A 12,435-nucleotide genomic window follows, 5' to 3' on the forward strand; every position below is an offset into this window, starting at 1 on the left:
CAGGAATACTAATTTTTAAGGAAAATGGGGCAGAGCTGCTCCTAGGAGTGCAGCCAGGAAAATATTTAATCGTTGGCTAATGAATATTTTGGTTGGAATAAAAGCAAATTACATTGTTTCCAGCACAATAACTTTTAAAAACATTAAGTATCAACAGAATCCTTCTTAGTCAAATGCTCCATTATCTGGAAGTGGGTTATGGACCTTTGGCTGTTCACACAAATGAGGGAAGTTGTGTTTAGTGCCTGGAACAAGCCTGGAAGTTTACAGGCTGCCCAGTCATAGCTAGCATGTCCTTTGCACCCACACTTCATGCAAAGCCACCAGGCAGGAATGAAAGAAATGTGATTCAAAATCACTTCTAATGAGCAATTAGTGCTCTATGCTGATGTATTTTCACAGCAGAAAAAATTTCTGAGTTCTTCTCTGTTTGGATGAACTTACAACCTAAAGAAACCCCCACACAGTGAATACTGGAGAGAACTAGAAAATTAAACAATGGACTTGAAGTATTCCAAAACACTTATTGTGAAGTTTGAAAGAGGCAAGACTGAGAGCAGAAATGCATTTCTGTGTAAAGGGAATCATTCTTCCATGGTTACTGCAGAACATGGTACAAGGTGAGGAGCACAGGCAGGAGATTTGGAAGGCATCAAGCCTGGGAGACACAAGGTCTTAAACAGATGTATTCTGATCTGACTTTACATTACTTGTGTAGCCTGAGTTCATCCTTGGATAAACTCAAGGGGCATTCTACAGCCTCAGCCAATACACCATTAAAGCTTTAACTGAGCTGTGATGTGAAGAGGTCATCACAACACAGGCTGGGGCAGTGTCTAGGGTAGAGATAGCATGTGGCATGAGATATAGATATATAGATCTATAGATTTATAGATATATATTCACAAAGAAGCTTCTAAATTTGTCATTTGAGAGAAACAATGCAAGTGCCATAAACTAAGTCCTCAACAGTCACTGTCCTAAAGAGAAAATATTTTAAATTACAAAGGACAAAGTTATTTCTGGGCTAATGCAATAGGCTGACACCGGAGCAAAAAACTGGCCCAAATACAACTGGTTCTCTATGTACACCAAATACTGTACTCATCTGAAATCCTACACACAAAGCCTGCACACAGAAAAGAAGATGCTATTAAAGCAAGTCTTCATACAGCAGCAAAGTCAAATAACCCACACAAATGAAAGAAAATTTTTTAAAAAGTGAACTATATGCTGTGTGTTTTCTGAAGCTGAGAAGCTGGAAGGAAGCAGTCAACAAGTAAAACGAAGCCTAAAAGGTAGGAACTGTTATCTGAAGTTGGCAGTTCCACTGGAGTATGAGACAGGAAACACTGGGTGGGAGCTCTGATTGAAGATCCTTCCCACCCAGCAGAGCTCACATTAAGCCACAAAAAAGAAACCTTTTGCTTTTGGGGACTGACACGGGCCAGAGGAAATTTTGCATCCAATGGAAGTACCACAGTCACAATAGTCTTGAGCCATTTATTTTATAGTCATGGTAGAGGTGATTTTTTTCTCTCTCCAGGTAATGTGATGTCATGTAACAAACACAGAATGGCACAAGTCAGCCAAACTCACTTTCCTTTAGCAGAATTTAATTTCCTATATTTGCTGTAGCAATATATAAATATATATCTATATAGTACAAATAGTATAATTCATTCAGCATTAAATAAATAAGAAAACATGTCCTCAAGTCACATTTTTATGTGGTGGTGTCTAATATGAGGTGCTTGTTTCCCAGTCCTGCAGCTTCTAGGGCTCTAGGCTTCTACTGACAGATTCAACTGCATTTTTAACAAGACATTCCAGAAATGGCAATTCTGAGCTGCAGAGGACTAGTCAGGACATGATGAACAAGGAGCCCAAGGACCACAGACACATTCCTGCATGCAGCAAGATTCTCAAAAAAAAAGCATCTTAGTGATTCTATTTAAATTCATCCACCAGCTCAGGTCACTTACTGTAAAATGTCTGTCAGAAGGATATATACATAAAAACTTTACTATCACCTTAATATTCCTGGTTGCTACAGATGCCAAAGAAAATTTGGGACATAATCCAAAAATATTTTTTATCTTTAAATAAAGCCCAGACATATGGTAGTGATACATGCTCAATGTGCAGGATCAAAATGAGTGAAAAACTGAAAAAAACAAAGACAGAGAAAAGGGAAGAAAATTATTGTATATACATAGGAAATTAAAAACTATTTGTAATAATGATGGAGAGAATTATCATCACTGTCCTGACATTTAAAAGACCAAAAAAATATTTAATGCTGAAAGTTGTGGAGTTAATTACAGAAGGAATTTAAAGTTGAAGTTCACTTGTGGCCACAAGCATTGGAGAAGTCTGTCCCACAGGCACAACTACTTTTTTAATGCATTTTTGCTTCTTTCTGTTCTACCACTCAGTGCTCCAGTTTGACTCCAGTTATTTACAGACACCACTGCTGGTCACTCCTGCAATGCAAAAATGTCTAAATGAACCTGAGCAGTCACCAGCAATGCTACACGAGAGTTCATGGTGAGAAATGAAGTACACATCTCTTGACTGTGCAGTCAAAAACAACCAGCACATAATTATTTCAACATGAAGTTTGGAGAAGAAACAACAGACAAATTAAATAATCTGATCATTAAAACGTATAGAGTTCCATAGAAAGAAAGTCAATATGAAAAAAGATTAAGAAAGCTGGAACAAAATCTGAAAATCCTTTTTTTTTTTAAAAAACTAAAAGTGAGAAAGTAGATCAACTGCAATGCCAGCATGTTCCAGGCAATGCTCTTTAATGAAACTCAAATTAAAGCACCTACCCTTTTAGAAGCATGAATAGGATATGTGGATGGGCACTAATGTACTCCACAGTAGGGCTGCGCGTGCCAATTTGTCTTCTCAAGATGTTGTTGAATATCTGGGAAACATCCTTTTTGCCCTGTTAAAGAAGCAAAATATATCTTTGTTAGAAAAACATGAGAAAACAAACATTCACTATAACACTGATGTAAAGCTTAAAGAAGACTTCCTCCTTCCAGGGGCCCTGAAGGCTCCTGACTTCCCCAGTCCCATTTGCACCTTTTTGTCCCTAAATGAAGATGTGCATGCCTCTTACACTGCCACACAAATCCCTGGCTATTTCAAATAGCAACACAAAAGCACCATAAAAGCAAGCCAGTACCCTGAGCCAAGCCTGCTGCTGCCGTGTGTGCTGTTACTCCTGCAGCCCCCAAATGTGAGTAACAGAGCTGGTACCAAACCACTGCCACACTGCCTACACTTAAAAAGCTAAAGCTTTTTATCAGTCCAGTGCAAACAACTCCAAGTGTGATTACATTTCTGAAAATCAGGGTTCAGTTTAAACTGCCCATTATTGACCATGGAAAATGAAATAACTGCTACCAATAAAACAGCTGCATCATGTGCATATCTCTGCTTTAATCAAAACTTCAAAACCAAATCAAAATCCTTCTCTCTGTCTTGATGTTGTGCTGTATGCACCTCTCTACACAATCACAGCCTGTCTTCAAATGCTTCCCTGTGCAAACAGCTTTCCAGAAGGTCTTTCTAAGTCATGTTCTGTTCAGTCAGAGGGTTCACCAGTACATCTTGCATTAGAAATCCACACCCTCCCCCGCCACTTTCTCCCCTGGCACAGCAGACAAATTGATGTGGACTTAAGGGAGGTGAGAGAAGGCTGCACTAAGGACCAGTAACCAAGGCACTGAGTCAACAGCAGGGCACCATGCACAGGGCAAGCTAAAGCAAAAGGTCACTTATAATCTGTACATGCTGATTGATCTGTCTTGGGAGGACAAACATTCCTTGGCAGAGAAATTATTGAATGTTTGAAGCCAAGGAGCAGAGAGTTTCACACGGAGGAAAATTCCCTGGTTTCACCTCTACAAATAAATCAGTGCTGAGGAACACAAAATATTCTGCCTTCCTACTTGATCCAGCCCAGCTGGCTTGGAGACTTGGAGACTCTGGGAATTAAACAGGAGAATCAAATCAGCGCAGGCCAGTCCATCTGCCTTTGTCTGCAACACTTTTTTTGACCCTTGGACATAATTTCAAATAGGCTAATTCTGTATAAAGGCATCCCATTCTCCCCTATCTTTACAACACCCATATCATATGCCTGGAATCCTGTGATCCCCACGGGCTTCAGCAGTAACTCCAAGATGAAAACAATTCAGACGGAGAAGAGCTGTTGAAAGGGTGAGGTAAATCAAGTGATTTTCTCTGCTATGCTGAATTTTATACTAGTTACTTAATACTGTGTGCATTGCAGCATAATATCCATGAGCAGAGAGGGGATAGATACAGATATCTAGAAATATAGATATCTAGGTATCTAGATATGTGTATCCAATTATAGCTAATTTTCTAGAGATCAGTGATAGGGAAAGCCAGAGTTGATCTCCATGGGTTCTCCAGGAGGGAATGAAAGCAAATAAAGGAACCACCACAGATTTCCCTCACCACCTGACATACACTAAAATTGTAGGAGTACTTTTGAAACATTCCTTACTTGGATCTGCAATTGAATTTTACCTTATAATGAAATACATATGGCCAAGATAAGGTGGCACGAAGAGAAAGTGGCTAGACAAGAATAAAAAACCCTGACAAGGATGCATTACGTAAGTAAAAATTGTATAATACCTATACCATAATTTAGCCAGTGTTTCAATGCAAAGCAGGGGAAAGATTATAAAATCAGCAGTCCTGGGCTTTTAGTTATTTACTGCCTATTTTAGGGGCTTTGCAGTTTGTGAACCCTTAGGCTTACACACAGTAACATCTACATTTTCAGTTGACTTCTGCTGTTTGCACATTTGCCTCAGTTCTTTAAAGTTCAAAAATAAATGTAATATTTTAAATTTCTGAAAAGCCAGTCTGATCTTGATTCTGGGCTCCTGCCCAAACCTGACTTTAATGCTTCAAAACAATATCATCACTGAAATTATGTCTTGTTTGTTGAGTGACAGAAGCAATAAACCTGTGTCTTCTATGGATGTGTGATGGATGTGTGATGGAAGTCTCCCCTACTTTGTCTTGGAAAACATATTTTCAAAGGGAAGTTCAGCTGTGAAAAATTGGAATCAAAGTGGGCAGCAGGGTTGGTGAAGAGGACACAGGGAATCAGGACAAAGCAAAGTAACATTATTGCCTTCAGAAATCAGATTTTCAGTAGGTTATGAGCTGCTTTTTACCATTACATATGGGTTAACAAAATTACTTGCATGTTAGAGTGCAATGAAATTGCTTGTGCAATGAAGCAACTTAGACACCAGCTGTAGCCACCAATATAACAAAATGGAAACAGAAAAGTTGATAAACTGGAAAAGTCAGTGGGAAGACATGAAGACAAAGCAGCACATGCTCTTACTGTCATCTTGTTTAGTGACATTTGGTTTCTAGTGTTTTGTCCAAAAAACATGTACAACAGCTTAGCTAAATGATTGGAAAGCTTTTGCAATTAATAAAAAATATATTTTGCAATAACAATTATGAGAATTGTTTGTAACAACAGCAATTCAGCAACAGATTAGGTATTTCATCCAGGGCTTGCTTTTAAAGACTGCATGCTCAATATGTTGATACAGAATTTTTTTCTGGCAAAAGCAATACAGACTGTCATGTAACTAAAAAAATGCAGAAGTGTCCCTTCTGTGCTTACAGTATCTTCTCCTCCCCCCTTCTCCATTTCTCTTAAAGGGTTTTTTAAGGGCTTGGGTTGTTGGGGTTTGAGTATTTTTGTAATTAGACATTTAACAGTAACCAGAGGAGGCACAGAGAAGACAAAGCATTAAAAAAAACCTCCTGAACTTAAGACCCAAGCAAGAGTGAGAGAATTCCACAAAAAAAAAATTTAAAAATTGATACATTCAATTTTCAAAAAGTAATACAAAATAAGTAAATCAGTCCTTGATTCTGGATTTACTGGTGGTAAGGGGTGCAGTGGGAAAAATGAAATATAAATCACCCATTTTCCTCCTTTTCATTCATTTACAAAACGGAAAGAAAATAACTTCTACACATGACTCCCACAAAGGGTGTCTCTGAGAGCATCAGATCTCTTTGAGAAACTGATTTTTCTCTCCAGCAGCTGCCTGTACATTGGGTACTGCTCCTGTTCCAGACCTCAGCAGTGGAGGTTTGGCTCCCGGGCGCTGGGGATTTCCCGCTGGTGGTTGGACACTTGTGAGGAATCCCCAGCCCAGGAGGCACAGAAATCATGGAACTCAAAACAGCATTCCCTGGGGCACTATCCCAGCTGAGTGCAAACCACAGAATGACAATGGCCTGACAGTGACAGAGTTTATTCCCATCCCTACCAGTCAACAGCAAATGAACAGCATTGATATTATCCTGAGTTACTGCAATCTTTGCTACAATCACTCTTCTCCTTACTTACAAGCAAGTTCAGTTGTCATAGCAATTGTTTAGTAGGTTTTTGGTTTAACAACAAAGCTGGCAAGAAATTCCAAAGAATATATAATTTCATATTTAAATATATGAAATTAAATAATATATATACATATACGTTCATATTAATCTTTATACCTCTCTATTAATCTATCTTTCAATTAATCTTTCTAATATCTGAAAAAAATGTTATATTCCTTTATTCTTTTAATCAAAACAATTAATAGGGGGATACCCAAATTACCTTGTGACCTGCTGTATGTTTTTATCAGGTTTTTCAATTCCTTTCCTCTCAACTAAACAATTTTAATTCTTCCAGTGTTTGTCACATGAAATTATCCATGCTTCCAATTATTTTTTATTCCATGTCCCTGAACCCTCTCTAAATTGGACACTCTTCAGAGACAGCAGGTAGCTCTAGTAGCACTATCCTAAACACCATCCCTACAGTTTACAAGGTTGGTCCTAGACAGCATTCCCAGCACCATGCCCTATCTTGTTTGGATACACATGGAAATACTTCTTTATATTTTTTGTTTTAATTTAAAAAAATCAGATTTACTGCCAGTGTCTTTCAGGACACCAGCCAATCTAGAGCAGCAACTTTCTTCAGCCTGTGGAAAACAGTTTTGAACACAATGAAGTTATTTAGGCTTCAGAAAAATATGGCTCTAGTCACTGACAACACCAAGACCAAGGAGTTGAAAAAAGTTTATGGATGCTGACCTACCTCAAAATCTATCAGCTGCAGGTTGGCAATAAGGGTCACTAGAAGGCCACTGTTGTAGAGCTCTTGTGCCAGCTGGGCCACGATTTCTGTGGGTGGCTCTTTGTCTGTGGTCCCACACAGAATTTCTTTCATTGCTTGCAGAGATTTTGACACTTCCTCCGATGCCTTTTCGCCAGCAGATGATGGGGTTTGTTTTTAAAAAATGAAACAAGGGGAAAAAAAAGATGTTCTTTTAAAAGGCATGCATTTCAAAACAAATGTTTCTAAATGTACTTACAATGATCATTATCTATTGCAAAATGATAACAGAATTTTAGGTAACCATGGAGGCTGGAGCGTCCACACTGTACCCTGCAGGCCTCACACAAGAAAAATTCAATTTATACATGACACACCATCACTTACACACCACGGGCACAAAACAGGGCCAAGAGAGCAATTACCAGCCAGCACCAGAGAGATCCTTTAGCACGTTTGGAGGCAGGCACAGCCCTGCAGAGGCAGCAGCAATTTCACTGTTGCTGCCCCTGTCTCCCCCAGCGGGCTCCACGGCACACGTGGGGCAAGATGAAGGTGCCAGAAGAAGGTGCCAAGGCAGGTGGCTGCTCCCACCAGAGGGTGGCTGCTGGGCTGCCTCCCCACCCACTGCTTCCTGATGGGCTGTCCCAGCTCCTCTGCTGGCAACACAAATAAATCCTCACAGCCCTGTGGCACTGCTTAGCCCAGCAGGCAGCTGACACCACACAGCCACTGGCACACCCCCCCCCAGCAGGATGGGGAAAGGAACTGGGGGGAGGAAATAAATGTTTAGGTTGAGATAAAGATAGCTTAATAGGATAGAAAAGGAAGGAAGAAATAGCAGCAATAAAAACAATAACAATAATAAACACCAAGTGATGCACAGTGCACTTGCTCAGCACCAGGGTCCAGCCAGCATCCTGTACTGAGCACAATGCCATGTGCTATGGAATATCCCTTTGGCCCACAGCTGTCCCAGCTGTGTCCCCTCCCAGCTTCTTGTGCCCCCAAACCACTCGCTGGTGGGGAGGGCTGAAGAGCAGAAAAGGCCCTGACATAGTGTAAGCACTGCTCTGCAACAACTTTTTAGTTTTTAGAATGTTACCAACTTTATTCTTATCCTAAATTCCAAACACAGCACTTTAGCAACTACTAGGAAAAATATTCACTTTATCCCAGCCAAAGCTTGACCGCTTCACATTGCCTCATCTCATTTCTCCTCATCAGGTGTGGTTTGAGCCAGCATCTTCCACAAGGGATTTGCTCACTGAGCACACAGGCACTTCAGTCTCAGGTTGAGAAATTTAAATTAAATAATTTGCCTTAGTAAAGTTCCACAGCTGCCACCAAGTGAAGTAAAATAGATCTTTCACATCTTTTGCTCCCATCTAGAGTATACTAATTCTGTGCAATGTTTCAGGTACCTAACGTAGAGGATGAATCAGAATTACCTTACAAAGAACCTTGACCTGAAGGATTACAACAGGGAAAGGAAAGAGACATGCCTGTAAACAGGTAACAGCTCAGCATCCATGCAGTCAGCAGGTTTAAATCAGATGTGAGTGGCAATACCCATTCCCAAGGAAAAGGATGCTGGCTACAGGATGGCAGCTCTGGCTCCACGCTCCTCAGAGCTATGCTCCACTTTGAACAAATAAAGGCTCTGATGGAAAGGAGTCATTTTTTTCATGTGGATGTGTGTGCTGTAAATCCCACCTGCTCCAGCCATGGGGCTACAGAGGCAATGGCTCCTTCTGGGTTGGGTTATATTTAATACAAACATGACCTGCAGCAAAGCCAATTGGATTCTTTGGCAGGGAGTGGGAAGGAAGTAAGGAACAGGTCTGAAAGCAAAGCTGAGAATGACAGCAAACTGACAGGCAGGATGCTGAAGACAGCATTTCACATCTTTGAAAAACCTTAACTTGAAGTTAGCCTTTTGTTAGCATAGCAGGTGGAAAAAAAAAATCAAGACAAACACAGAAAACCCAAGAGTGAATTGTAAAAGCTAACTGGAAATTAATGGATATTCAAAGCCACATCAATAATTTCTATATATCTCTCACATTGAAAGGAAAAACATCATGCTTTGAAATACCACCCCATCACAGTGCTCTGAAGAGGTATCTCCCACCTGCTGCTGATCTCCCAACATTTTCAATCACAGATTTTATTCACATTAGTGAATAAAAATGATACAAAAACCCTAGAAGCCCTAAAAAAACCCAAAACCAGCCACAGTGAAAAGCCACCTTTACATTGCAGCTTCCTGGAAGTTTTAAGCACTGATTTTGCACAGCATAAAGAGCTGCTCTCCTCCAGTCTCTTCATACCTACTTGCAGATTTCTGCTGGCTGAGATAGGTCAGCATGAGCAGCGTGTAAATGAGCATGACTGTGTGATAACTTCTAACAGCAGCAGTCTTCATGTTCCTTACCATCACTCAGCAAAAGAGCCTATTTTTACCTCAAATGTTAGTCGTGTGTCACTTGAGATATCCCACAGAGTACAGATGGGATTAACAACAGGGGCTCTATCTTAGAAACTACAGCTCTAAATCTTTATAAGAGCTAGGGAAATATTTTCATTTTAAAGGCAAAGCTCATACATTTTTGGCTTTCCACCCTTTCTGCTGGGCTGGGTGTGAATATCTCTGGCATGCTGTAGTTAAAAAAATTAATCACTTTTCTTTCAAGTATAAGTAGTCCTTTCTGATATGTAGAAAAAAGGTCAGCAGGACTCAGCTTTAGGTTTAATTCTCAAAAAGGAGGCCAGAAAGTACAGTGTGAGAAAATGAAACATAGAGCACTGGTGCTGGTGGGCAGAAGTGGCCACCACAGCTGATTTCTCTAATCACCTGCCATCCCATCCACAAGTCTCCTCAGCTTTTCCACATGCAATTTACATTTCATGTGTCACTTCCTCTCCCTTCACAGCCTCTCCATGGTCGGTGTTTTGATGTGCTACTCTCCACCAAAAGTTATCCACGGTCAAATCTAAGGATTGCTCCTCAGTGGATATCCTTCATAACATATCTGGAGGAAAACCATAATCCCAAACACAGATTCTTAAATTAACAGCCTCCGTTTTGACATTTCCACTTAATCTCACAGCAATTTTAGAATAATACTTTAAGTACATAAGCACTGTTTCTGGGATGGAAACTTTCTTAATACTCAGAGAAAAAAAGGCATTCCAAGATCCAAAGACCCCACATCTGTCCAAAACAAACAACAAAGCACATTTATTCACTCAAATACATGGAAAATACAAGATGACAGAAACATATCTGCATAAGAAGTCAGACCAGTCCTGAACCTCTTTAGGAAAAATTGCAAAAACCAACAAAAAGCCTCAGCAAGACATCCTGCCCCCAGTGGTGTCACAAACAGAATTTCAGGGACAAAAAAATACAAAGGATTCACTAGAAACCCCTAAGTCTATTATGACTTCCATGCTGCTATTTATTTTCCATCAGTGGCAAGAGCAACAATGTCAGAGTGCTGCAACCATCACTCCAGCAGAAGTTACAGTGCAAAAGAAACAATTTCATGAAAAAGCACTTCAGCCATTTGCCTCACTCTTGCAATTAGGCACAATCTTATTTCCAGATTTTCCTTTTGTCCTCTAGGTACAAGTCCTCTCCATCATGACTGAGTTTATGCCATTATATTTAGGAAGGCACTTGTGAATAGAGAGGAAAAAAGGAGGAAAGAAGAAAACTAAACACATAATGCTAAACAGAACAGTTTATACATAGACATACTAATGTCAAAAGTGGGATATACTGAACTTTGGACAGTCACAAGTTGCAGGTAGGGACAAAAAAGTGAGAATTAAATACAAGCTGATTCCCAGCACACACACAAGTTTAGCTGCTTGCACTGCACAAATGTCAGGATCTCAACCTCCTAAGCCAAGTTTCCAGTCTTTCCAACAGGAACTGAGTCTGTATCCTCAGAGTGTAGTTTATAATGACCATCAACCCCACAAGAGGTTTTTAGGTCCACTTTGAAAGACAGGATTTTGTGTAAATGTTGAAATCTAACAATCCTTGGGTTACTCTGCCAACCCTACTGGACTAGACAATCCACAACAGGCGTGGAGATGGAAAACAGACAGTATAGATAAGCCTGCACAACTTCTCTATGTTAAAGTATAAACATGTTCAACATCCCCTCCTCATAAAGCTGATTTTTGTGAGTATTTATGTGTCTTTCTAAACCTACAACAGCTTCAACCAGAGCTGGAAATGTTGTAAGTTGAAGATTGTTCTGGTTTATTTTCCTCACAGATCAAAGTTTTGTCACTGTTGACATAACGGGAACATAACACAAAGAAAGGAGCTTACGGAAAAATGATTCCCTGAAATTCTACATGAAAAATGTCTTCCCTGAAAGACTGATTGATCTTCAAGTGTGGGATAGGCTGTGGAGGGGACAGCCACAAGAATATGGCAAATATGCACATACAGGTTCTTTCTGTGTACCTAGCTCATTCCCAGATTCCAAAATCTCTCTATAAACTGTTTTTCTCTCTTGCACAGCAGCAGACAGTAACACACAGAGATGCCTGCCAGTGCGATGTTAAACACTCCAATGTGTGATTCAGTGATCTGCCAGTACTCCATGCTATATATTGCAACTAAAAGCATAGAGCTCCTTGATTTGGTCTTATCTGGTTTAAAAATATTCTCACTGTGTGATTCAAACCAATTTTTCTCCTAAAAAGCAGTGCCAATGCAGCTCTCTCTACATGCAACTGTAAGGATTCCCAAGAAAAGCCATTAGCAGAATCTGAATCAAGCAACCACCTAACTTCAGAGATCACCCCAACTGACTTATTCTTGATGCAATTTCATGCTGAATGGATCTACAGGGACAAATTGTGGATATTTTGGATCAGGAGGCCTGACATCTGTTACTTAGCAAAACATTATGGACTAGTACTCAAGGAAGCTGGCAAAGACAATTTGGGCAAGCAAGCACAGCAGGGAAACGCCTTTTGAAAGGATGTATGATCAAATGGACAAGGCAGCTTTGCCCCACCTGGACATAAATTCCTTTCCCACTGTTAAGCCTGCACTTAAGACAGAACTAAAGGTTCTGAAGGTCCTTAAAAAATAAAAGCAACCAGAAGAGACAGGTTTAAACTCTTGGCACCAGAACCTGATAGTATCTGGAGTTTCTCCCACCTCTAGAGCAACAACAGGCCTTAGCAGAACAGGGAAG

General features: G+C 40.1%; 1 protein-coding gene across 5 annotated transcripts in view; it reads right to left on the reverse strand.

Annotated features, from left to right (window-relative positions):
* Positions 1-12,435, reverse strand: part of CAB39L (calcium binding protein 39 like) — a 59,212-nt gene that overhangs the window by 16,244 nt on the left and 30,533 nt on the right. For all 5 annotated transcript variants that reach the window (XM_064408804.1, XM_064408803.1, XM_064408806.1 and 2 more), the window contains 2 exons: positions 7,187-7,351; positions 2,841-2,959 (listed from right to left, as the gene is read on the reverse strand). In XM_064408804.1, the coding sequence (XP_064264874.1) occupies positions 2,841-2,959; positions 7,187-7,351 (284 nt within the window). The remainder of the gene's footprint in view (positions 1-2,840; positions 2,960-7,186; positions 7,352-12,435) is intronic.

This window comes from Passer domesticus, chromosome 2, assembly GCF_036417665.1.
Source record: "Passer domesticus isolate bPasDom1 chromosome 2, bPasDom1.hap1, whole genome shotgun sequence".
NCBI classification, from domain to species: Eukaryota; Metazoa; Chordata; class Aves; order Passeriformes; family Passeridae; genus Passer; species Passer domesticus.